The sequence below is a fragment of the Pelophylax lessonae genome, assembly GCF_965119305.1.
Source record: "Pelophylax lessonae genome assembly, chromosome: 1".
NCBI lineage: Eukaryota > Metazoa > Chordata > Amphibia > Anura > Ranidae > Pelophylax > Pelophylax lessonae.
Window position 1 is genome coordinate 428,936,108 of NC_138768.1, and position 27,137 is coordinate 428,963,244.

A 27,137-nucleotide genomic window follows, 5' to 3' on the forward strand; every position below is an offset into this window, starting at 1 on the left:
TGCTCAGTACTTTTAGAGACACTGGCTATATATATTTTTGAGCACTTTATTGGAGAGCACCACCATTTTCCAATTTAATTCGATGTGGTTTAATTTATGCATGCACTATTAAGCACTTTTTTGCTTGTTGCACTAACTAATTTATTTATTTATGTAACATATATATTAGTGACAATCAACACTTGCAATTTTAGATTGATGCACTACTAAGCACTTTTGTTATTTATTAATCACGATTTGCACTTGTCTAATTCAGCATAATATACACATTTTTTTATAATATTAATAATTTTATAAAAATACGTGATAACTAGAATAATTGTATCCAGCAACATAAAAGATTACCAGCGCCTTTTTATCCACGATTTATACCTAAATATTGTTTTTAACAATTAAAAGGGGCAGCAGGTTTTATTATCTTTTTTAAAGGGCCAGGCGCCTTCCCATATTTTTTATTGATTTTTTAGAGATAATAATAGTTGTTAGTGAAGATTAATAAACTCAAAAACCTCTGACCAATAAGCAATGAGGAAAACATATGCAAAAAGGATCCCGAGTGTATCTGACAGCAGGAACAAAAAGAGTGCCGCTCCAGATACATCCGAGAAAGCCTCATGGGGGTAGATTACACCCGGTGCAAAAACTTGATCTGTATAAGTTTGTCTCTGGAGGAGATTACCATTCTGGGACCCTGTTCCAGACAGTCCTCCCATTCCTCTTTATCCAGAGCGGGAATATCCTCCTTTAAAATTTTCCATAAACACTGTCTTAGGGCAGTTGACACACAGCAGTGCACCATATAGGGAGGATAAAGAGTTTTTAAGGTTTCCTTGTGCCAGCAGCTCTTCGATAAGATCAGCCTGGAGGATGTGTGGTTGTGGAAAATGCACCCTGGGCGCGTGCCGCAGCTGAAGGTACCAAAAGAACTTCCCCCTTAGTAAACCATCACCAGCATCGCAGGCCAATAATACATCTGAAAGTTTGGAAGGGCCAGTCCCCTAGACTAATAGAAAGATGTAGTGTGGCTTTCGCCAGATGAAGGAGAGCACCATTCCAAATAAAGGGGCCTATACAGCGATCTATATCCCGAAAAAGGAGCGAAGGATCAACACCAGAGAGTTCCGAAAAACATAGTTACATTTAGGGAGGATCATCATTTCAAGTAGGTTCCGAGGCCGAACCCGACCAGACCTGACACCATTCCAGCAATAGAGACAAAAAGGGATGTAGGTTACAATCAAAGAATTGATGAACTTCCCTGGTCATCTATAACACCAGGTATCAAAATGCATCGACCCTGCATAACAGGTACAGCTCACCGTCACTTAAGCATTATCATTCAGGGAAAAGAGGAGAGACTTAGACCAGGTAATTCGAACACTGGAAAAGCCTCTATAGGTATCAAATAGCTTAATTGTGAGGGATGGGCCTGCATTATTAAGATATAACAGAGTGTCATCTGCGTGTAGAGATATCTTTTCCTCCTGGCTATTCCTGAACTAGAATAGCCAGGGGACAATGGACAGTCCTGATGTGTACCTCAATGCAAGTCAAAGGGGTAGGAGATCCAGACGTTAGTACGGATCTGGGCCCTGGGAGGTCTGGAAAAAGCATCTGTAGCAAACTAAGGAACTTGTTTCCTAACCCAAAGTGGCGGAGCACTTCCCAGAGATCGGTCATTCAACTGAGTCAAGCGTCTTTTCGGTGTCTAGTGAGGCAATTACCCTAGTATCAGGATTATGGTGCGCAAGGGCTGCATTAGGGAAAAAGCATTTTATGTTGATATCGATTCCCTTTCTCGGCATGAAGCCCATTTGGTCCACGTAAAGCAAGTCCTCTATTACCGTAGAGAGACGACTAGCTAGGATTTTGCAGATTTTAGCATCAACATTCAATAGGGAAATTTGCCTGTAGGAGGCACATTCCTACGGGTCCTTGCCAGGTTTTGAAACCAACACTATAATAGCTTCCTCCATAGGTACAGGAAGCGAGTCCAGGGAAGAGAGCTCCACAAAGATAGAGATAAGCTTAGCAGCCAACAGTTTAACAAATTGCGAATAAAACTGCGTTGGGAGTCCATCAGCACCCTGGAGACAACCTATTGCCTCCTAGACCTCCTCCATGGAGATGTCTGCCTTCAGGCACTCCCAATCTACAGCATTCAGTGTGGGAAAGGGAACAGTGTTAAGAAAGGCAGCAAGGTCTGTGTCTGAAAATCAGGCCTTGAGGAGCATAGGTCCTGAAAGAAGTCATAAAACCAGGCTTTAATAAGACCTAGGGAAAACAGTAAACAACCCTCCGCATCCCTATTGCTGCCAATATGAGCAGTAGGGGACTGCCCTTTTGCCAACCAGGCTAACAATCTGCCATTCGTGTCTCCATACTCAAAAACTCTTTGAGCAGAAGCCAGAAGGGCTTTCTTGGTCTGTCCCACCCGATCGACAGAGTTTACGAAGCGAGCGGCCCCAAGCTAGATAACGTCCTGGAGAGGGGACGGCAACATATGCCGCTTCCAAGGTCCTAGTCCCATCCTCCAGGTAGACAAATGACAGAGTCCCTTGTTTTTGGAGTCCAGAGATCCGAGAAGTATATTCCCCTCTCACCCAAGCCTTAAAGGCATTCCATAAAACTAGCAGAGATGCAGAGTCTCCATTGAGTACCCAATAGTTGTATAAGGACTTGGTGAGGGGCTCCTGCAATGTTGTGTCCATTGCCCAGAACCTAGACAGATACCACAGCCAAAATCCAGAAGGGGGAGAAGAGACAGTTTTAGACTAAGTGGGGCATGGTCAGAGACACCCCAGCGATGGGTACAAGCCTCATGCACAAAACGTAGAAAGGCAGGGGAGACAACTGCCAGGTCGATACGGGACTTATGTGAGCTGAGTGACAAGCGAATTTCCTGCTAGTCGGGTGTAGGTGACGCCAGACATCAGTAAGCGCAAACGTTTTGGCCCAGTGGGATGAATTAGAGGAACATGTGGTGGCATGGAGTCCTTCCAGATCCAGGCAAGAGACCATGTTAAAGAAATCCTATAAGCAGTACAGCGTCAGTGTTATATTGCACAAGAAATTGCATAACTGTATAGTGTGACAGAGTAGGTGCCAAGGTGGTAAATAGAGACCCACAAGCACCATACTGCGATCATAGATAGAAGCATGAAGCATAACATATCTACCCTTTGGGTCAGTAGGCACATCCAAAATTTGAAACGCAAGGGACCTATGAATCAAAACAGTGACCCCACAGGCGTAATTAGAGTAGGTAGCATGATAGTGGGAGCCAACCTATGGTTTCCTCAAACTAAGGATTTTAGAACCCTGTAAATGAGTTTCCTGCAGAACACAAATATGGGGATTATGCCTCAACTAGAACTGGAAAACCAAGGACCGCTTAACAGAGTTTAACACTCAGACATTCCATGACATAACTTATGTTAGACATTTTGAGGGTAATGGCATAACTAAAATCTTAAGACCAATCACATTTTTTCTTCAGACACCAATCCGATTCAAACCTGTCTTGGAAGATTAAACATCTTAATACTTGCATTTTATTACATTTGGCTTTGCATGCGAGAGGCAGTAAGGGCTGTAGGTTCCAGCATCAAAGGTCAATGTGTTCCAGGATCACCAAATTGCCAATAAAGGGGTGAACTGGTGCACTACAGCAATACCTAGATCAGTGGTCTTCAAACTGCCACCCTTGGCTGGATGCAACCCTTTCCTTGCTTTTATCTGGCCCTTGGGGCACCATTTCATCCACTGATACCAACAATGGGGCATAATTTCCCCCACTGCACCAATGAAGGGGCGCAATTCTTCCCAATAACACCAAAGATGGGGCACATTTTTTCTCAATGAAACCAACCACGGGACCCAACAATAGGTTACAATTCCTCCCACTGACACCAAAGATAGTGTCAGTGTTTTTTGCCTTGACGCTGGGAAGTTTTCTACTCCCAGTGGCCACAGTCTAGCCCCCTAAAGTCTGAAGGACAGTAAACCGGCCCTTTGTTTAGAAAGTTTGGGGACCCCTGGCCTAGATGTAAAATTGATCTACTGAGAAATAGGCTATTCCCTGTATGTATCTCAAGGTTTGTTTTTCAGTTTTGGCTGAAGTGTACCTTTTCAGGGGTTTTAATAGTAAAATATTCACATCCAAGTGATTCTAAAACAGACTGATCTGTTCATAATTAATGACATCCATTGTTTCACAATGGATAGTTGACAGCTACTGAGCAATCTTGGAAGTTACTCCTCACCATCCCACTGTCTCCCACAGATCGAAATGACATCAACACTATGCTCCACCCTATATGTTTTGTCATAAATTATGTCATCAATGACCCGTGATATCATTTAGGATGGAAAGCATAGGATGGAGCATAGTGTGCCGACTTCAGGAGACGATTTTACATGCTTGTACGTTTGCATACTTAAGTTTGTAAGCTCTTCTCTTGTTTTTTTAGATTGAAAAAAAACTTCAAATTTAACTGCACTATGTACACATCGCTTTCTCTTTTGCAGAACCCCCCCCCCCCCTCAGTTAAATAAATACAAATATCCAATTGTGTGAGAAGAGTAAAGAAGAAGGGGAATGGGAGAAAGTGGATAGGATAAGGAAGGTGAAAGTCTGCTTAAAGTATTCCTGAGAATTTCAGTTGGAGTCCAAAATGTTGTGCTATATATTTTAAAGGAGAAGTATGGCTAAGGCTTTTTTTTTTTTTTTAGATCGTGTTAACAGGCATAAACAGACAAGATACAGCTAATGGACAAAGCCATCTTATATTAGCTTGTGTCTGCTCCGTATCTGTCCGTGACGATTTCTTTCATTTCGCCCCGGTCATCAGAAAGCATTTCTACTCTAGGGAGATTTTGTGACAAAGGGAGCAGATTTTATCTCCATCTGTGTATCAATCCCCCACTTTTTTTTGTTTTTTTTATAAACCAATAATTATATTTTAATAAAAGAAGTGCTCACTCGGCCTGCCTCAATAAAAGTGAACCACCCCAAGCGCTTTAGAACAACCCAACTGCCAATCCCCGTGCTGCTACTTAAAATATAAATATATAAAAACGGCGACAAAGCAATATGTAAAAACAAACATACAAATGTGACCAGTAGCGCAAAAAGTAGTAATGACCTCACACTACCACAAGGATAAATAGTCCTTCTATTCAACAGTAACACATGAGATCACTTAGGTAGACAAACAGCTATAAAGAGTCCATCATAACAACAGAATGTCCATCCATAAAAGTGCATCCACACATGTGAATCTTGATGGGATGTACATTTAATCAGTGGATGTAACGGGTCACCCCTATGATGAAGTCGGTAAGACGAAACTAGTCGAGGCGTGACCTGTCGGCGTCAACCAACCTACCTATCACACAGTATTACTGCTGGGAGTGATAACAGACCCGGAAGGAGCACGGACCACGGCGTGGAGCCTGGGAAATGTCCCTGAACGGTGCAGTATATCCTCCATGGCATTTTATATGCTGTTATGATTATGTTAAGATGTGAGTGGCTTTCTTTTGTTTAAGTGGATGCAATAATAAAGTGTTTAAACAATATTGCACTAGTGGGGCTTTGTGCTTTGTTTTTTCCACATGGTACGGAGTACACTGATCCTCCCTCATCCTGACGAGCTTTTGGGATTATCTATGGTGGACAATTGCTGACATTTGGTGTTTTGCTTATCCACGAGAGTGGCTAAGCCATTACTGTCGGTGAGTGTGACCTACTCCCCCTTGCTTTCACGGTGGTGGTGCTAAGAGGTGACCCGTTACATCCACTGATTAAATCTACATCCCATCAAGATTCACGTTTGTGGATGCACTTTTATGGATGGACATTCTGTTGTTATGATGGACTCTTTATAGCTGTTTGTCTACCTAAGTGATCTCATGTGTTACTGTTGAATAGAAGGACTATTTATCCTTGTGGTAGTGTGAGGTCATTACTACTTTTTGCGCTACTGGTCACATTTGTATGTTTTTACATATTGCTTTGTCGCCGTTTTTATATAATTATATTTTAATATATTCCAATATTTAGAATAATCTCAAAATTTCGGCTGGGAATTAGAGCTATTTTGCGTACAATGACTTGTTGACTTTAGCGCAGAGAGAGAAAGGAACAACAGTGGAATGAAGTTCTCCAGAAGGTGAAATTGGTTAAAAAGGTTTTTTTTAATAGAAATGGCTCATTCACATCTTAGCAATCCATTGTAGTGCATTTACTCCCTTTATGTCAGCGCTGCAGATTCTGATGATAGAGAGCCCGCACTCCAATGGAAAATGAAAGCACAGCCTAGATTTACCTGTGTTGCATAACACCAGCAGCATTATAGAGCCATGCAGGGACCCCTTTTGGCCTTTAACCTTCAGAAAGGGGTCTATATGCGGCTTTGAAAAGCCGTTGCTGTTGTGCTTACAAGTAAATTAGGGTTTTATTTGCATGCCAGAGTGCATGCTCTCCATCTATAAATTATATATTTTAGTATAATTTTTGTAAGGTAGTGCACCACAAAAATTGGCAGCGTGTTAATGCACCTGTGTTGCAGCGCATAGTATCTATGTTTTGGAGTGCCACTGAAAATTAATATACGATGCATACTGTATATGAAACTGGGCCCATAATGTGACTTTTTTTCTTTTAGCATTACATTTTCTAAGCAGATCAAACATTTCTGTGGTAAAAAAATATAACATCTGTTCTACCTGTTAGGTCTGATGGAGTTTATTATATAGACGTTAGTGACCCTGCTAAACAATAGAGAACAGTCAACTGTTTATAGACATACCTGTTTCTTTATAGCTGACTTTGTGTGGATCAACACCCATTGGCACTATCTCTTGGAAAACGCCAACACGAAGGTCAGGAAAACACTGTGCACCCCCTTCACTTGTCTTCAAAATCATATGATAAAGAAAAAAAAAAAAAAAAAAAAAAAAACACAGGATGCTCACGTAGAATTGTACAAATACTGATCTCATATATACAGCACAAATCAGGGTGAACAATCCCAAGCAGCATTTAGGACTTTATTGTTACAGGTTTCATAGTTTTTGGAATCTGTCCTGCTCAGTAAAAGGCTGATGTAATGCAGTCTCTCTCAACGTTTTACTACTTGAAGTTATTTTCAGGTCTTGGGGAACCCCTGCTGAAACTGATTCGTTGGAGGTCTGTGAGATAAATGCACCCTACTTTGAGGGCTAAATTTGAAGACTGCCCCCTTTCAGTGGTAGTCAGAATGACACCCTTACACACAGCTAAAAAAAATTCTTGTGTCAAAAAAAAAAAAATTCTTGTGTCATGCTTGTGGTTCCGAGAAGTGGCCTTGGCCCTGGAACTATGCAAGCCCCATGAAATCAAAGGTATTTCTAACACTACTTAAGGAACCTCTGGAGGAACCCTGTTAAAGAATGGCTGATATAATGCATACTATATAAATGGCATCCTGCAGTTTGCAGTAGCACAATACCATGTTTGCTCCAACTGTTATCTTTAACTCATCTTTGTGCTGCAGTAAAACAGAAAAAAAACAGTAAAAGCATTATCAGATAACTGCATTAGAATATATCTGTCAATCTAAAAAAAGACTCGAACTATGGAATCAACCATATTCAACTGGTTTGTCCCTCAGTTGCATATATGTAGAAAGCAGCTCTTGATGGGAACTGCATGTACAGTGGGTACGGAAAGTATTCAGACCCCCTTAAATTTTTCACTCTTTGTTATATTGCAGCCATTTGCTAAAATCATTTAGGTTCATTCTTCTTCCTCATGAATGTACACATAGCACCCCATACTGACAGAAAAACACAGAATTGTTGACATTGTTGCAGATTTATTAAAAAAGAAAAACTGAAATATCACATGGTCCTAAGTATTCAGACCCTTTGCTCAGTATTTAGTAGAAGCCCCCTTTTGATCTAATACAGCCAGGAGTCTTTTTGGGAAAGATGCAACAAGTCTTTCAAACCTGGATTTGGGGATCCTCTGCCATTCCTCCTTGCAGATCCTCTCCAGTTCTGTCAGGTTGGATGGTAAACGTTGGTGGACAGCCATTTTTAGGTCTCTCCAGAGATGCTCAATTGGGTTTAAGTCAGGGCTCTGGCTGGGCCATTCAAGAACAGTCACGGAGTTGTTGTGAAGCCACTCCTTCGTTATTTTAGCTGTGTGCTTAGGGTCATTGTCTTGTTGGAAGGTAAACCTTCGGCCCAGTCTGAGGTCCAGAGCACTCTGGAGAAGGTTTTTGTCCAGGATATCCCTGTACTTGGCCGCATTCATCTTTCCCTCGATTGCAACCAGTCGTCCTGTCCCTGCAGCTGAAAAACACCCCCACAGCATGATGCTGCCACCACCATGCTTCACTGTTGGGACTGTATTGGACAGGTGATGAGCAGTGCCTGGTTTTCTCCACACATACCGCTTAGAATTTAGGTCAAAAAGTTCTATTTTGGTCTCATCAGACCAGAGAATCTTATTTCTCACCATCTTGGAGTCCTTCAGGTGTTTTTTTAGCAAACTCCATGCGGGCTTTCATGTGTCTTACACTGAGGAGAGGCTTCCGTCGGGCCACTCTGCCATAAAACCCCGACTGGTGGAGGGCTGCAGTGATGGTTGACTTTCTACAACTTTCTCCCATCTCCTGACTGCATCTCTGGAGCTCAGCCACAGTGATCTTTGGGTTCTTCTTTACCTCTCTCACAAAGGCTCTTCTCCCCCGATAGCTCAGTTTGGACGGATGGCCAGCTCTAGGAAGGGTTCTGGTCGTCCCAAACGTCTTCCATTTGAGGATTATGGAGGCCACTGTGCTCTTAGGAACCTTAAGTGCAGCAGAAATATTTTTGTAACCTTGGCCAGATCTGTGCCTTGCCACAATTCTGTCTCTGAGCTCTTCAGGCAGTTCCTTTGACCTCATGATTCTCATTTGCTCTGACATGCATTGTGATCTGGAAGGTCTTATATAGACAGGTTTGTGGCTTTCCTAATCAAGTCCAATCAGTATAATCAAACACAGCTGGACTCAAATGAAGGTGTAGAACCATCTCAAGGATGATCAGAAGAAATAGAAAGCACCTGAGTAAAATATATGAGTGTCACAGCAAAGGGTCTGAATACTGTGTGATATTTCAGTTTTTCTTTTTTAATAAATCTGCAACAATGTCAACAATTCTGTGTTTTTCTGTCAGTATGGGGTGCTATGTGTACATTCATGAGGAAGAAGAATGAACCTAAATGATTTTAGCAAATGGCTGCAATATTACAAAGAGTGAAAAATGTAAGGGGTCTGAATACTTTCCGTACCCACTCTATATGAGATCATCATGACATAATTTGCATTGTGTCTGACTGACTGCTGAAGTTTGATGTGGGTGACGATTGCCCAAAAGTGTGAGTTTCAACAAAGCAGGCAAACATTTAGGTCAATGTGTCTTACCTTGAAATCTTCCAGGCACATGCTGTGCTTAAACAGAGGGTGTGAAAGCATAGTGTTGATGTAAATTTTGGTGGAGACTTTGCTTCCCCCTACTGTACCATTTATTCCTTCTGTAGCTATACGAATCTACACAGCAGAAAAATAAATTATTATCCCACTTGCTTCAAGATTTTATAAAAAACCTAAAAGAGACCGTTGAGTGCTCTACTTATTTAAACAGTCTAAAATAGTTTAAGGACCAGATTAGGTTTAATCAAACTATCATTGTCATGGGGAAAACATGGAGGCTGTCATTGCTGACCTCCTTAAAATGCATGTTGCCTAGCTGTTAAGCTGGCCCAACAGCTTTAATACTTTTGGGGTCATTGCCCTGTAACAAGTTTGTAGGCTAGGAATGCTGGAGAAAAAAAAAAGTCAGACGTTTGGGTCAGTGACTTAAAATATTGAAGCCATTGAGTCAGAATGATAGCAAGGCATTAAGAATTTTCAGATTAAAAAAAGGCGAGCAATAGCAGTCTCTCTTTCTGACAAAGTGGGGATAGCCATACAAGACATGGGCCCCCCATCACACTTTTCCATAGTTCCATCCATCCTTCACTTCCATAGATGCATTTTCATTAAAAAAGTAAATAAATAAAAACCAGCAAAAAAAAAAAACACGACGGCAGAAAAAATTAAGAAGAGGAGTAAATTGAAAAAATACGCACACCTCCCCTGTTCTAACAGTCCAGCAAAACAGAAAATCAACTCTACCCAAATCATTCAGGGTTGAAAAAAAAAAAGACCTATAAAAAAAATAGCTAAATTAGACACTGCCCTTCTATTTAACTAAAAAACTGTGGATGTGCAAGTATCGTAACAATAAACGAAACGCATTCATTTCATGGTGATACTACAACAGTCCCTAAATTATGTTATCATTCATCAGGGAACACAAACAGAGCTCTGGGTGACAAGGACGAGTCAGTGAACGATATACATAGTGTGCACTATAATTCACCAAATAAATTATTTGGCAATTATATATACATATACATACACACACACACACACACACACACACACACATACAGTGGGTATAGACAAGTATCGCCCCCCCCCCATTTTGTTGATTTGCAGCCTTTGCAGTTGCAGGAATTTATGACAATGGTGGTCATTGTGTGCATGTGACAACAATATCACAAATTCTTCACAAATGTGGCTTGTATGGGAGCGCTACAAGAAAAAAAGCCACTCAAGAAAGGCCACATGCAGTCACAACTGAGCTTTGCCAAAACGCACCTTAAAGATTCTGAGGCCACATGGAAAAAGGCGTTATGGTCAGGTGAGACTAAAATTTAATGCTTTTACCTCAACACCAACCAATATGTCTGGCGGAAATTCAATATAGCTTACCATCCAAATTATACAAATTCCTACAGTAAAGCATGGAGGTAGTAATAACCTGTTATGGTGGTGTTTCTATGCAGCAGGGACTGGAGTACTAGTCAGGATAGAAGGAAAAATGGATGGGGCAAATTCTTTAGAAAAATCTGCTGCCCTCTGCCAGAAGGTTGCCGATGGGAAGAAGGTTTACCTTCCAATGACAATGACCCAAAGCACACAGCAAAAATGACCACACAGTGGTTGAAGGAAACAAAAGGTGAATGCCCTTGCATGGCCTAGTCAGAGCACAGACATAAAACCCCATTGAAAATCTGTGGAATTAATTGAAGACTGCAGTCCACAAACAGCTACCATCAAATCTAACTTAACATGAGCTCTGCAAAAAAATAGCGGACAAATATTGTAAAGTCTAGATGTGCAAAGTTAGTAGAGACATATCCCAACAGACTAAAGGCTTTAATTAAAGCAAAAGGTGGTTCAACAAAGTACTGAAACAAGGGGGGTGATCCTTTTTACAATTTAGTGATTGTGTTTTTGAATTACCGTATTTAATCGGCGTATAACACGCACTTTTTCCTCCTAAAAATAGAGGAAAAAGTAGCAGTGCGTGTTATACGCCGATATGAAAAAAAAAAAGTCCAGGAAGCAGCGCCGTGAAGTAGAAGGGGGCGGGCGGGGCCGAGGAGAAGGAAGGACGCACTGTGATCGGAAGTCCCGCCTCCTATGCCGACGTCTATCATAGGACTTCCGATGACCGCGCGTGCATCCTTCCGTCTCCTCGGCCCTGCCCGCCCCCTTCTACCTCACGGCGCTGCTTTCTGGACTTTCAAAAAAGATTCACATAGTTTAATTGGTGCTGGCGAGGCTGCTATTATGGGCACAGCGCTGGCGAGGCTGCAACTATGGGCACAGCGCTGGCGAGGCTGCAACTATGGGCACAGCGCTGGCGAGGCTGCAACTATGGGCACAGCGCTGGCGAGGCTGCATTTGTGGGCACTGCGCTGATGAGGAGGCTGCATTCGTGGGCACTGGTGAGACTGAATTTGATTTAAAAAAATGTTCTGAGTTCAAAGCTGTTTATTTTAAATTTCAGCTTTTTTCCGGAAAGTTCTCTCCTAAAATTTAGGTGCGTGTTATACGCCAGCGCGTGTTATACGCCAATAAATACGGTATTTTTATTTTTTTTCTGACATGTTGGTGTTTTTTCACTTGGATGTTATAGGTTGCATTGAGTAATGACAGCTGGGTAAAACAAAAACTGTGTATGTCTTCATTTCAGGCTGCACTGAAACAAAATGTGATTATTTTAAAAGGGGGGGGGGGATTTTCTATACCCTTTGTATCTATAATCTATTTGAGCTACCTGATGATGCCATTATATAGGGATTTTTATACTGATATTCTTTTTTGGGGGGTATATATTTTAAAGGCTTTTTATTTTTCAAACTGTGGAGACTCTTTAAAATTCATTAGAGTTAGGACTGCAGGTAACAGGGAGCCTTGACGTGGCCCTGCAGCTTTCACATGCATTTGCAAATGTGTGCTAACTAAACCCCTGTATTGACGCAAACTGTTAGACAGGCCAATTTGGTTGGTAAGCAGACTGGTTGGCAAATTGAACTGGGAATTTTATCTTTGTTTGTTTCATTTTTATTTTTCTATCCTGTGGGCTATTTTATATTTGTATAATTGTTTTCTTGTGGGTTTTGTATACTGTTTTGGTCCCCCTTTGTCTGTACAGATGTCATTTTCAGTGCTATGATCCACTTAGAAAGAGATACACATTGTAATATTGGGCTAATCCTTGGGGTTCTGGGGCAAGGCAACTGCATAACAGGGCACACTCCATGGGCATGCAGTATAAAGAAGGGGTGCACTCAGGAGGCAAAGTGCCTGCAATAAGGAAGCACAGCGACAACTAAAAACAACCAACCTGTTTACTATAGTGGCTGACTCAAATATTAATTTGTCTGGGTACCTTGCCTAGACTTTAAAAAAATATAGAAAAATCTTACTGTCTCAAAAGGCATATATCCCTCTTACCTTTCCTGTAAGATGCAACAGTTGGCACAAACTTTGTTGCCAGTCACAGATCCACTGTGGGTCATTCACATCACAGTAGCAGTAATATAAAAGAACTTCGCCTGGATCACTGCAAAAAAAAAAAAAAAAAAAAAAAAAAACATTAACAATGTATACCTGTCAAAAAAAAAGTCACAAAATTCTAAATAAAATAAAACATATGGAGAATATAAAATGTAATTCAAAGAAAACAACCAGCAGAACCAGAAATAGGCAGCTGACTTCATATGTAATCTCCAAGTTTCAAGTAAAAGTCAGGCTTGGCCTCAGCAATTGACACTTCCAAAGTCTCGTTCCATTAAAGTTAAATACAAAACTTGGGAGATAAAAGGGGATGAAGCTAAAGTCACATTTTACAGGAAGAGCCGAGATTTCTAGATGTACCATTTATGTGTACATAAGGTTTTCACAGAAGGTAACCTTGGCATATGCTTTTTTCAGCTCAGCTGCAATTACAATAAAGTAAAGCTGTCATAGCAAAATTCAAGGACTGCCACTGCTAGAATTGTTAGTTGCCTGGCTCTTAAGCCTGGTTCACACCTATGCAGTATGCTTTTGATCCATTTCTGCAGTGCATTTTGTGGTGTGCATTAGCACACACGTTTTTGACGCGTTTTGCGGGGAGGTTGTTGTTAGGTAGATTAAAATCTGTAAAACGCAATACATGCGTTTCTGCGGTGTGTCCATTGAGGTTATGTTCACATTTGTGTGGGTGGTGCCGCTGCGGGACCCACACAAATACCAGCAGCCGTTTCACCCACACAGGGAAATGCGGGACCCGCAGATGGGTGCATTAATCCTAATGGCACGCCACCTACACTGCAAATCGCACCAGTACTGGGAACCTTGGTTCCCGTGTGGGCTGCGATTTTAAAAATAGTGCAGAGACTTCTTTCCTGCGTGTCGTGGGGCACAGCAGTCTATTCAAATGAATGGGCTCTCGTGCCTGCACAAACCACTACCCCTACGGCCGCACAGGTGTGAACCTAGCATAAAGTCTATCGAACCAAAAGTGCACCATGTTGCGTTTAAAAAAGTTCTGACCCTTTCCAAAAATGCAGCGGCTGAAAAACGCATAGATGTGAATGTGTCCAATACTAAACCATGATAAATAGACATTAGTGTGCTTATGCAAAACGCACTAAATAATGTATAGGTGTGAACCAGCCCATAGCCAAACCCACAGGTTTCAACACTTTGAGCTACTGACCCAGAATAAGTCTGCATATAAAAAAGCCAGAAAAAAGTCAGAATACTAATTTGCTTGCTTATTTGGGTCACTACTTCATAGTACTGAATGCAAAGTGATAGCTTGATAGCCAGGGGACTAGCATTTTTAGAAGATCAATTATAGTCAGTAGATATGGCTTCCATATTCTTTTATCTGAATGCTTCTTTAAAAATACAATACAACAATTCATGGCTTCCCCCCCCCCCTTAAAAAAAGGCCACTTGAGTGCTTTTAATCCAGATGTGTATACAAAGCTTTGCCAGGCCTATTTTGCGATTCGGCACCGCGTGACTTTAACGGACAATTGCGCGGTCGTGCGACGCTGTACCCAAATGAAATTGACGTCCTTTTTTTTCCCACAAACAGAGCTTTCTTTTGGTGGTATTTGATCACCTGTGCGATTTTTTGGTCATGCGCTATAAACAAAAAAAGAGCGTCAATTTTGCAAAAATAACAATATTTTTCCCCCAAAAAAATGTAAAAATCAAATTTTTTTAACATTTTAGGCCAATTTGCTTTCTGCTACATATGTTTGGTAAAAAAAAAAAAAAAAAAAAAAAAAAACGCAATAAGCGTATTTTGATTGGTTTACGCAAAAGTTATTGTGTTTACTAACTAAGGGAAAGATTTTTGTCATTTTTATTTTTTTTTTTTTAACGAGTAATGGCGGCGATCTGCGATTTTTTTTGCGGGACTGCGACATTGCAGCGGAAAGATCGGACCCTTGCCTCACATTTCTGACACTTTTGGGGGTACCAGTGACATTACTACAGTAATCAGTGCTATACATATGCACTGTTACTGTAAAAATGACACTGGCAGGGAAGGAATTAACTTTATTAGTGATGCAGTGGCTAAGTGTGTCCCTAGGGGCGTGCTTCTTACTGTTGTGGGATGTGGCTTTTCATGTAACAGCAGAGATCTACGGTCCTACATAGCAGGACCGTATGATCTCTGCTGTTACACAAGGGAGAATGACAGGCGGCTTGTTTACATTAGCCGCCTGCCTTTCTCCCTCTGTAACCGATGATCGCGAGTGACCGGAGGACATCGGGTCCGCCGCTCACACGCGCGGGGGGTCCGTGAGCGAGTGGGAGCGCGCCTCCGGCAGCGCGCGCTCGCTCCCTAGAGCTTCACATGCTAGGGACGTACCCCTACGTCACTTTGCCTGTGAGGGGCTGGCTGCCGCCGTATATAGTCATGCGGCAGTCGGCAAGTGGTTAAAGGTCAAGATTGACTACTTACAGAACTTGATGGGAAATGTGAACATTTTAAGTTGTCATCATAGAAAGAGGTAAAGTTGTCCTTCTATGTGGACAACGGTTTCTGTGATAACTCTCTAACATGAGAATTCCAACTCTTTTAGACAGTGTGAGATTTCAGCTTCAAATGGAGGGGTTTCAAAGAGGTAGTCGATGTGCGAAATGCGTTAAGGCCTTCTTGCCAGAGTGTATTTTTTTTTTTTACAGACTTGTCAAACATAAACCTATTTTCCTTTGCAGGGGTCTGCATCCGCACTACATGTGTAGCCTCCTGATTTTTCTTGCAGTTCTAGCTCCAACCCATCCTTGGTCTGTGTTGCCAAAGACAGGCCTATACATACTGTACACTCTTAATGCGTATCCTCAGCATGTTACCTCTACTGAAACAGCCTACTAGCAAGGTTGGACTAGGGTACCTGGGGGCCACTAGAGGAAGGAGGAGTGTCCATCACACAGAAAATTATTGGCAGGGCTTTTTTCAGTAGGAACACAGTTCAAACACCTCCAGCACTGAATGAATCTATTGGCAAGGGGTGCTGCAGTATGCGGGAGGGTCAATTGATGCTGGCTGCTGCGGAACCTATTGTTGCTGGGGGGTTCTATTGTTGAAGGAGGGGTCTATTGTTGCTGGGGTTGTCTTATGTTGCTAGGGGGTCAATTGTTGCTGGGAGGGATCTACTGTTGAGGGAGGGGTCTATTGTTGCAGGAGGGTCTATTAATGCTGGCTGATCTACAGTTGGCTGGTTGGTAGAGGTTGGCCAAAAATAGGTCTCCCAGCACCCAATGATAGCTGGTAGGGGTCTATTGTTCCTGGTGTGGATCTGTTGTTGCTAGGGGGTATTTTGTTGCAGGAGGTCTAATGTTGCTCAGGGAATCTGTTGTTGCTGGGGGGGGGGGGATCTATTGTTGCTGGTTGCAGCGGATCTATTTTACTGCATTTCTTACTATCATTACCAAATTCCATACAATGTTCTTAAGACCACAAAATAATGCTTGATACTGTTTTCGCTAAGGGGCGGTATTGGAAGGTGGGTGGGACAAAAGAACAGAACTTGGAGATGGGTAGGGGGCGGAGACAAAGGGGGAATTGGAAGAGAGGAGTACTTGTATCTATTTTCTGAGAAGAAAAGCCCTGATTATTGGTGTAGAATACCATGAGGGGGGCATGATTAAAAAGGCTATGTTTAACAGCTGTAGACTATTCTAAGTCTATATACAAAAGGTTTTCATTCCGTTTCTCAGGGTAAGGAAAGTCAACCGTACTTGCAACCCAGTGTTACTATACATACTGTATGTTACAAAAGACTGCCGAAGGGCACTTGAATTGACCAAAAATACTGTTAGAGGCTTCAAAACATAAAATAAAATGGTGTCATTCACTGCTCAACTGTTATTGTTCTCCACAAAATATAGCAAGTTTGGGCTTTAAATATACTTTTTGAATATAGAATATGTGGCTAAGTGGTGAGCACTTTTACCTAGCAGCACTAGGGTCGTTGGTTCAAATCCCAACCAGGGCACTACCTGCCCAGAATTTGCATGTTCTCTGTGTGCCTGCATGGGTGTCCTCCCACACTCGAAAGACATGCTGGTAGGTTAATTGGCTTCTGTCTAAATTGGCCCTAGTATGTGTGAATATGAGTTAGGGTCCTTTGATTGTAAATTCCTGGAGTGCAGGGACTGATGTAAATGTACAATATATGTGTAAAGCGCTGTGTAAATTGGCAGCGCTATTTACAGTAGGTACCTGTAGTAAATAAAAAAATATGATAGTTAAGGCATGCATATTTGTGTTTCTACCTTGTTAGCTCTTCTTTCTTGTAGTGACTTAGATCTGGTAACCAATCAGAAACTGGACAGTGATTCCAGGACATTTTGGCTGAGGCATCAGTGTGATCATCAAGGTCAATGCATGGCACAGTAGTTGCAACAGCTATGGCAAGTTCTTGTAGAATACTTTGTGTCCTTTTCCAAACTTCGTTTGCATGAAGTGCAGCCACATGTCTATGAACAGTTCTGAGGTCTGTAAGCTCTTGTCCGCAACATCTCCACCAATTCACGTCTTCTTGTCCAGTGTGAAGTGCATCACTGGATGACTGCAGTTCTTTAACGAAAAGAGCAAATGCCTGCAGATGAAGAATATTGCTGTGGTCTTATATATGTCAATCTTAGTCTGACTTTGTTCCAAAAAATTGTTCACAACACTGCTGCTCATAACACAAGTCTAAAACATAACCTTAATAATGATGAACAAAAGTGTAGCGCCTTATGGGAATTCAAACACAAAAAAATGTTTATACATCAAAAAATATATTCATTAGACTACAGTCCGTATATTATGTAAAAGAGGCAGTTCCTTTGTACAAACAATTGTCTAAGATGAGATCGTCAATCCAGTGAGCAGGCAGCAATGCAATGGTGTCCAAACAAACGTACTGCCGCCAATGGGAAGAATGCAAGCTCACCGGATAAAGTGACTGCCGTTACAGCAGCAAACAGGCCTCAAAACACATATGGAAGTCCCTCTGGAAATTTAACAGTCGATGGTGTCACCAATCTTTCAAATCGGGATCTCACTGAGAAAAAAAATTCTCACTCCGAGCCCAGAGGTATTTTCATAGTGTAGTATGGTTTATTCTTTGGGTAAAATACACAGCAAGTGCAAAAAACATAAGAACATAAAAACATATAATATTCACATGATTATCATTAAGGAACAAAATGAACCTATCTAGAGATGCCAGATCGTCATTCCAATCGAATAGAACGTCATCAATATACCATTTGTAGAATACCAGAGCCAATGTCTCCCGTATATGGTATCATGTTCCAATCTTGCCATAAATAAGTTTGCAAGGCTGGGTGCAAATTTAGCACCCATTGCCACACCTTTCTTACGTTTGTTGCACTTGCTGTGTATTGTACCCTTAGAATAAACCATATTACATATGAAAATACCTCTGGACTCTGAGTGAGCTTTTTTTCTCAGCGAGATCCCGATTTGAAAGATTAGTGACACCATCCACTGTGCGATTTCCAGAGGGACTTCTATATGTGTTTTGTGGTCTGTTTGCTGCTGTAACGGCAGCCGTTTTATCCAGTGGAAAAGGAAATGCAGTCTGGAGTGCATGGATTCAATTTATTTTCTGACTGATTTGCTGAAGTTCGACAAGCTGGACCAGCACCTCCGGATTTCAAAGTAAAGCCTGTGATGCACCTTAAATTAGATAAATATCTTTCTACTGAAATTGACCCATCCACTTCCTTTGCTTTGAGTTTGGTAGGTAAGCATCAGAAAAGTTTTGTTAGCTGAATACATGAAGGGGCAAAGGGGGAAGGCTAGCATTTATTGAAAGTTTAGGTCTGCTACACAGGAACCCTATGCTGAAAAAAATACAGAGACTGTCACTTTCTGAAAAAGTTAGTTGGCTGATTCCACCGATTTGGAAGTAGTACACGGATCAGGGGTTTTGATTTTACTGTCTGCATTATTCATGCCAGAGACCTCCAAGAAACTAGAATGTTCAGGAGATCAGCATGTGCTGTCTGCATAAGAACTAAGAAAAGGATACCCATGCTGCTATTGGCATGTATTTAAATAGTGGTGATAGTATTTTTTTCAGAATTCATTCTGTCCAAGTACATACCACCTATTTTATTTTGGGTATTTTTACATACATTACATAAAATGCTTAATATGGGTCATTGATATAAATATAAGGTATATCTAAATTAGGGACAGGTAGTAGGAGAGCTGCCAGCATAGTCAGTGCACTACAAGTGGTGTGCCTTGGGCCCATTGCACACATGCAGACCATTTGTCAGTTTTTCACCCATCCGTTGACAAATGAAAAATGGACATCAATGCATCTCTATGGAAAACCGGATGTAAACGGATGATCATCCATTTATATCAGCTTACATTTGCATTGGTCAACATCATTTTTTTTTTTAAATGGATCAAAGCCCTATTTTTGTTCCGGTAAAAAAGCAGAACGGAGTGAAAACGGGTGTAATCAGAGAAACGGTCAGTTTTGGCATCCGCTTTTGCATTGGTAGTGGATGTAAAAAACTGACGAGCAGCTAATGAAAAACTTCATCTGTTTCATTTTTGAAAAAACATGACTGAACTGATGAAATAAACAGTCTGCATGTGTAAAAGGGGCCTTAAAGTTATTATAGTAATACTAATAACTAGGGATGCACCGAAATTTCGGCCACCGAAATTATCGGCCGAAAATGAGCCTATTTCGGCCGATAATGGGTTAACAGTGCCGAAATTAATATGGCCGCCGTGAGGAAGGAGGAGGGCGCAGCGCAGCGCAGGGCAGGTTTTAAAAGTCCCGCCTCTGGCCGGCCGCCCGCCTCTCATTGACGTCCCTACTACTATGATCTCTGCATTAATGAATGGACATACCAGGCGGGAGGGCGGGGCGAGCGGCCGCTAATAGATAGAACTGTGTGATCCTTCCTGTCAGCTCAGCGGGACTGTGATTGTGTGTGAATGAGATCTGATCGGATACACTTCCTTGTTAGCGGAGATACATGTATGACAAGGAAGTGAAAGGCTCACATATGCCTCGTTTCCACTGAGCGGAACGGTTCGGGTCGGTACAGTTTGGAAGGGTTAGAATGGTCCGGTCTATTCAGGTGAGCGTTTCCACTGCAAGTCGGGCCACCAGGGACCATGCGGGGTTTACACCAAATGAGGTGTTTGTTTTGCTCTTTCATTTGACGTGAGCATTGATGGTTTCCTGTCCGCCAATCAGAGGACTCTATCGTGTGACGCCAGTAGCTCCGCCCTAACCGTACCGTACCATTTCCTATGGCCCTACATCTGAAGCAGGACCAGGAATGGTGCGGTTTGGTTCGGTTGTATGGGCCACTTTCATAATGGAAACACTCAAATTAGCGTACCGTACCGAACCGACCCGAACCGATCCGCTCAGTGGAAACGAGGCATTAGTTACAGCTAATAGCGGCCGCTCTCCCCGCCCGGTGTCAGGTCAGATCAGATCTCATTCACACACAGTCACAGTCCCGCTGTCTCCTCCCCCCGCCTGGTGTGTCAGTTCATTCATGTAAAGATCGTAGTAGTAGTGACATCACCGGGAGGCGGGCGGCCGGCCAGAGGCGGGACTTTTGAATAATGGACACTGTGACTGGAGGAGTGAGTAGGAGAGGGACGCTGAGGCTGAGGAGGGAGGAGGGAGGAGGGGGGGGGGTGATAGCTGAGGCAGCTTACCATTGGTATTTGTATTAATTATGCAGCATGAGGGGGTTAATGTATTGTCACTGCTGCATTAGTGACCGACCAGTGGCAGTTAATTAACCCCTTTGTGCTGCATTAGTGCAACCAGTATCAGTGCAACCAGTGTTAATTAACACTGATACTGGTTGCACTAATGCAGCACAAATACAAATAATACAAATACCATTGGTAATTAAATTAACCTATTGCCAACCCATCACAGTACATATACTGTGACAGGGTGGCAGCGACAGGTGTACGTTGCTGCCTGTTTTTTGGCGTATGCCCCTGTTCCATCTATTTTCAATTTTTTTGGGGGAAAAAGTAATTTTCGGTTTCGGTTTTCGGCCAATGGCATCCTGCATTTTCGGTTTCGGTCCAAAATTTTAATTTCGGTGCATCCCTACTAATAACGATCATGATAGAAAAAAAAAAAAAAAGGGAAATACTTACTGCTCAGTGGGGTCTGACTTTAGCCTTTCAATATTGGAAAGTTAACAGTTTATTTTTTTTTTAAACCCCCTTAACGGGCCTCCTTTTTACCACAGACACCATAGCAGCTGTGTGGGTTGCTAAGGCTATAACTATGCCATTGGCAGCCAATCTGCTTTCTAGATTCCCTTCCATCGCCTCGGCACATATTTAGAAGGCAATGATTGACATGGAGAACGGTCACACATTAGCCTCCACTACAAGTGCCTGATTTGTTCTATGGTTATCTGAAGATAAAGGGGAGGGGAAGGAAGGGGGTTGGTAAGAATGGTGCGGTGTGGAGAACCCCATGTGATTTGGCAAGGAACTGCAGCACAATTCTGTTCAAATCACATGTGTGTCTATGCAGTGCGATTTGGGCCCATTCATTTTGTATGGCTCAAATCGCACCACATCCGCACCAAAAGGCAACCACGCGATCCGATTCAGGCAAACACACTGCATTTTGCGAGTGGTCATTGATTTAACATTGACACCAGCAGCTGATTGCATGAACACTTTGCGATTGCAATGCAGTGTGGGGAACGCACAGGATTCGCTGTATTTCCTGCATTGCATATATGTGAACCAAGGCTCAAAATGTAACTTCATTTTTGCTGAAAAAAAAAAAAAAAATCCCCTTTGGGTGATCAATTTATATTGCAAGGGTTTCAACAAACTTTTTAGCAGATTTTTACATTTTGTAACTCTGAAGGAATGGCTGTTTGCTTCACATTGTCCTTTGAAGACTGATTGGGTCATTATAATCAGCAGGCGCACTCTCAGTGTTCTAATGAGAAAAGCTGCAGTGTCTGCAACTCTTGTTGAGCATCTCATTAAAGCCAAAATTACTATTGCAGGGGGGTGCAACTACTTATTTGATATAGATATATATTACTACCAACATCATGGCAATTTCCTCAACTTATTTGTTCTTGTGTGTGGCGTTTCTTGCCTATGCCGCTGACCTCATGCGCCCTCAGCTCCCATGGGAGGCACCTGGGTTCATGCCTTCACCTCCATTACCAGTTTGCGCCAGGATTACCATGTACGTTTTTTTTTTTGGAACTGTGGGGACTATCCTCCCTCTTCCTTCCCCTTGCAGCTTCTGTCAACCACCATTTCATACAATGTTCTTATACGCATTTTTTGTTATAGATATAGATCATACATCGACTCTTGAAGAAGTGGCATATTTAGTCCACGAAACGCGTCAGTCTATGGATGATATGATTGTACCCTACTACTCATTATGATTATTCATTGTCATGTTGGTTTGTTTGAAGCTGTTTTGGGAATCAATCTCTTTTTTGCCATTTTAGTCTTTTTGATACTATGTATCATGTCTCATCATGTATATTATGTTTGTACTCTTTGCAACATTATTAAATGTGATTTTTCAACCGTGCAAGCCTTGTCACTGCCATGTCTCTCATATAAAGTCCCGACCTTCTCTTTTTTGCTATTGCATTTAGGGATGGAGACGCACGGCCAATCCCACCGTGCACCTCATCTAAAGTACCGCCCTTCCCCCCCTCTTCCTACTTCTGGTTAGATTGCCACAAGGATCTGAGCAGCAGTCCGCCCCCTTCCCACAGTTCCCAGAAAGCTGCAGGACGATGCAAAAAGTGCAGCTCGGCTTGTGTGCAGCCCAACACAGTCACAGCTAGTTTCCCAAAGTAAAAATGCCGACAGCCGAAGAGCTGGCTCAGGCTCCCTAGACAGGTTACTGTCCTATTATTAAATGTCAGCAGGCAACAGTATTTGTAGCTGCTGACTTTCATTTTTTTATTTTATTTCCAGGGTAAAGAATTGCTTTAAGTGCCAGTTCACACATATGTGATGTGAGACGTCGCATGTGATTCGCACCGCATTGCTATGCAAATCACTTGTGATGTCTGTGCGATGCAAATTCAGCCATACAGTTTGCACGGCTGAATTCGCATCGCATTCGGATCAAAATCACACAGGACTCATTTTTTGGTCCGCACCAGAAGCGGATCGCATGGGTGTTCACACCTATGCAATCCAATTCCTGTCTGAACGGACAGTTCACACTGCAATATGTCAACAAATCTGAGGGTGTCACTAACTTTGTATTGACACTCCCAGCAGTTGGCATTTGGCAGTGTGAACTGGCTGCAAGTCGGGTGCGATGCGGGAACCCGCAGTGGATTCGCAGGGTTCCCGCATTGCGCCAATGTGAACCGGCACTAACTCACATAATATGTAGATCAAAAGGTGATCTGCACATGAATGAAACATGAGTAAATACAGTATTATGTAACAATAATTATAATGCTACATTGTCTTCAAAGAAGTTTCTAAACACTATTCATGAAGTGTCAAATTTACACATCAGAAGCTGCAGTTACTGCTGTAACAGGACAGTCCTGGCTGTCATTTTTATTGGCAGGACTGGCAATATTAGGAGCATGGCAGCAGAAGAGGTGTGTGATTGGCATTGTCAGTTTCAGCCAGAGCACTGTGCTGAATAGAGCTGCAAGGGGTGGAGGAATGGCACTACTGGGAAGAGGGGCATCGATACAAATGAACTGCTTTGCCCTGCATGCTTTGCTTGTTGACGCTTCCTACTGTCAAAGCCTACCTCTGGGATGGAGAAAAGAAAAAGAACCTTGAAGAGGTGATGTAAGTTAGGTTAAATGCTGGTGAAGTCTAGGACTGCCTTTTTCAACCAGGGTGCCTTAAGGTTTCTTCAGGGCTGCCTTTATAAAATGCCTAAAAATTGCCAAAAATTGAAAATAAGCCAGCATGAGGATGAAGCCTGCCTTTTAATTACACTAAAGCCCCGTACACACGCACCGATTGTCAGCCGAACGATCGGCCGTCTTTTGTCCGGTGCTGTCCTGTCGGTTGAAAAGTGATAAAGACTGCACACGAATTTTGTCGGCCAACAACAGCCGGCTGCAGAAGTGATGTCATGTGATGGTTAACTTTCCGTGTTTTTTTTCTTCTCTGAGCATGCCCAGTCTCGCTCATCTGCTGTTTGTCAGCCGAATTCTGTACTGACTGAGGAACAATCGGCCGTTCTGGTGTTGGCCAACAAAAATTTTAAAGTCTGCACACCAGATTCTGTTCGGCCGAAAAGTCATAGTCAGTTGTCGGAAGCATCATACTAACAAGCCGACAATCGGCCGATTGGTCGGCGGCCGAATATTTACGGCCGACAATCGCTACGTGTGTACGGGCCTTAAGTCACAGCTTTTCATTGTGCACCATTACATTTGAGGCTGCCAGCTTTCTAATGGCAAATGGCATCCTCAGCTGATAAAGAGGATGTCAGCCTGCATAGCATCCTTGTTTGACCCTCCCTTGCCTCTCTCCATTAGAATTGGGGTGACATTAGCTGAGTGATGGAGAAAAACTGAGGGAGAATAGAAACATTGGAATACTAGTCAGTACCAGTTTGCAAAAGTGTATTTGCTTTGGAAGAATAAATCACCTCCAACATGGGTGTCCCTCTTGTGTGGATGTTGCTGCATTATTAGAATCGTTTTTAAATTTTAGAATGGGGTGCCTTGAGACTGCGTCCATAATTTTTAAAGGGTGCCTCGAGATTGTCAATTTTTAAACGGTGCCTTGACTGGGAAAAAAGTTGAGAAACGCCGGTCTAGGAGATTCCGAGGAGGATGTAATACTTACCTTAACCCCTGCTCCACACGGCTCCAGTGATGTCTTCTTCTCCCTGACACTTCATGCTGGGGGTGGTCACTCAACTTTATCGTGTACAATGCAGGACTAATAAGCCGGCATTGTACAAGGTGGAGGCAGGTGTGAAAATACGGGGGTCAATTCACTGCATGAATTTTTGATAAAATAGCAGTATCTATCTGAAAAAGTAGACAAATTCACTAAAAACATGTGTTTTTTTTAATAAATGCGTTAAATATTTATGTTTTGTGTTATTTAGCACTTAAATCTTGCATTATTTCTGGCTTTTTTTGGCATTTTTTTCCACACCTCCCCATTGAAGAGCATTGAGAACGCATCAATAACGCACCCGTGTTACATTTTTGATGTGGTTTTTGAGTCGTATAACCTATGAAAAGCACAATATAAGCACAGTAAAATCATGGTAACATTGCATGCATTTCCGTTGCCATTATCGGCGCCTTTATCTATTTCTGCAAAATGCCGATAACACAATTTTCAGCTGATATGTTTCGGCGACTGAAATTTCAGCGCATCTCTAATCCTGTTCTCTTTGTAGTGCTTTCCTTGTGTGAAATCTCTGGTGTTCCTGACAGTCCCTCTGTTTTCCTATTAAAAACTGACCACACTAAGCAGGAATACACACCGCGGTCAGTTCTCTAGCTATGCTGTGAACTAAGCCTGCTCTCCTCCAATGATCAGACTTGTCCTGTTGTCCTGGCACACCCCTCCTGCACAGCTTTTCAATGGGAAGCTCAGTGTACTGCTGTCTCTGCTCCCCCAGCTCTTATGCAGCTGAGAACAGAGGGAATGTGATCACTTATAAAAAAAGGGGGGGGGAGTGTATTTATAATGGTTTTATATATCTATACAAAAACGTTTTGCCTTTCATTTCTATTTTAATCTGAAAGGGTTGCTTTACAAGGTGGTCGTTTGCAAACACTTTAAGGCAGCTCCTTACCGGTAATTTGAATAGGCTGCCTAATGCACCCCATTAATTTAAAAACTGTACATGCTTTACATGTTAGTGCATTGCGCCATAATGTAATTGCTTTGGGAAGATGTACCAAGGCGCCATTAAAAATGTAAAGCACAGTAGAACAACAATACACATAAATTAACACAGTACAACCATGCAAACCCAACCTAAGGGCTTCTGTTACATTGCTCATTGATGTGTGTTGCCTTTGGCCAGCCCATTTATTTAAAAGGTCTACCTAACGGTGCACCACAATGTGCTGGGAAGGTACATTGATCTGCAATTTAGAATTAAGAGCACCACATTGCACCAACATACACTAGATTACCAAAAGTATTGGGACGCCTGCCTTTACGTGCACATGAACTGTAATGGCATCCCAGTCTTAGTCCGTAGGGTTCAATATTGAGTTGGCCACCTTTGCAGCTATAACAGCTTCAACTCTTCTGGGAAGGCTGTCCACAAGGTTTAGGAGTGTGTCTATGGAAATGTTCCAGAAGGGCATTAGCGAGTTCAGGCACTGATGTGGACGGCGAGGCCTGGCTCGCAGTCTCCGCTCTAATTCATTCCAAGTGTTCTATTGGGGAAAGGTCAGGACTCTGTGCAGGCCAGTAAAGTTCCTCCACCCCAAACTCCCTCATCCATGTCTTTATGAACCTTGCTTTGTTCAGTCATGTTGGAACAGGAAGGGGCCATCCCCAAACTGTTCCTACAAAGTTGGGAGCCAAAAAGTCTTGGTATGCTGACACCTTAAGAGTTCCCTTCACTGGAACTAAGAGGCCATGCCCAACCCCTGAAAAACAACCCCACACCATAATCCCCCCTTAACCAAATGATTTGGACCAGTGCACATAGCAAGGTCCAAAAAGACATGAAAGAGCGAGTTTTTGGTGTATGAACTTGACTGGCCTGTCCTGACCTCTACCCGAAAGAACACCTTTGGAATGAATTACAGCAGACACTGCGAGCCAGGTCTTCTCATCCACATCAGTGCCTGATCTCACAAACGTGCTTCTGGAAGAATGGTCAAACATTTCCATAGACACACTCCTAAACCTTGTGGACAGCCTTCCCAGAAGAGTTGAAGCTGTTATAGCTGCAAAGGGTGGGCCAACTCAATATTGAGCCCTATGGACTAAGACTGGGATACCATTAAAGTTCATGTGTGTGTAAAGGCGGGCGCCCCAATACTTTTGGTAATACAGTGTATATTTTATGTGTCACTGCAACATTGTGAATGGTTAAAAAATGCCTCCTAATACTCACCTGTCCTTCCGGCTGCACAGCTAAGCTCTGCAAAAAAGAGAAAATCAAGCAGACCAATATCCTACATTTGACACATCTG

At 42.4% G+C, this 27,137-nt stretch overlaps 1 protein-coding gene across 1 annotated transcript in view; it reads right to left on the reverse strand.

Annotated features, from left to right (window-relative positions):
• TSTD2 (thiosulfate sulfurtransferase like domain containing 2) overlaps positions 1-27,137 on the reverse strand; it is a 46,117-nt gene that overhangs the window by 17,866 nt on the left and 1,114 nt on the right. The window contains exons 2-5 of the mRNA XM_082243348.1: positions 17,220-17,545; positions 12,888-12,996; positions 9,459-9,584; positions 6,816-6,921 (exon numbers count right to left, since the gene is read on the reverse strand). Of these exons, the coding sequence (XP_082099474.1) occupies positions 6,816-6,921; positions 9,459-9,584; positions 12,888-12,996; positions 17,220-17,545 (667 nt within the window). The remainder of the gene's footprint in view (positions 1-6,815; positions 6,922-9,458; positions 9,585-12,887; positions 12,997-17,219; positions 17,546-27,137) is intronic.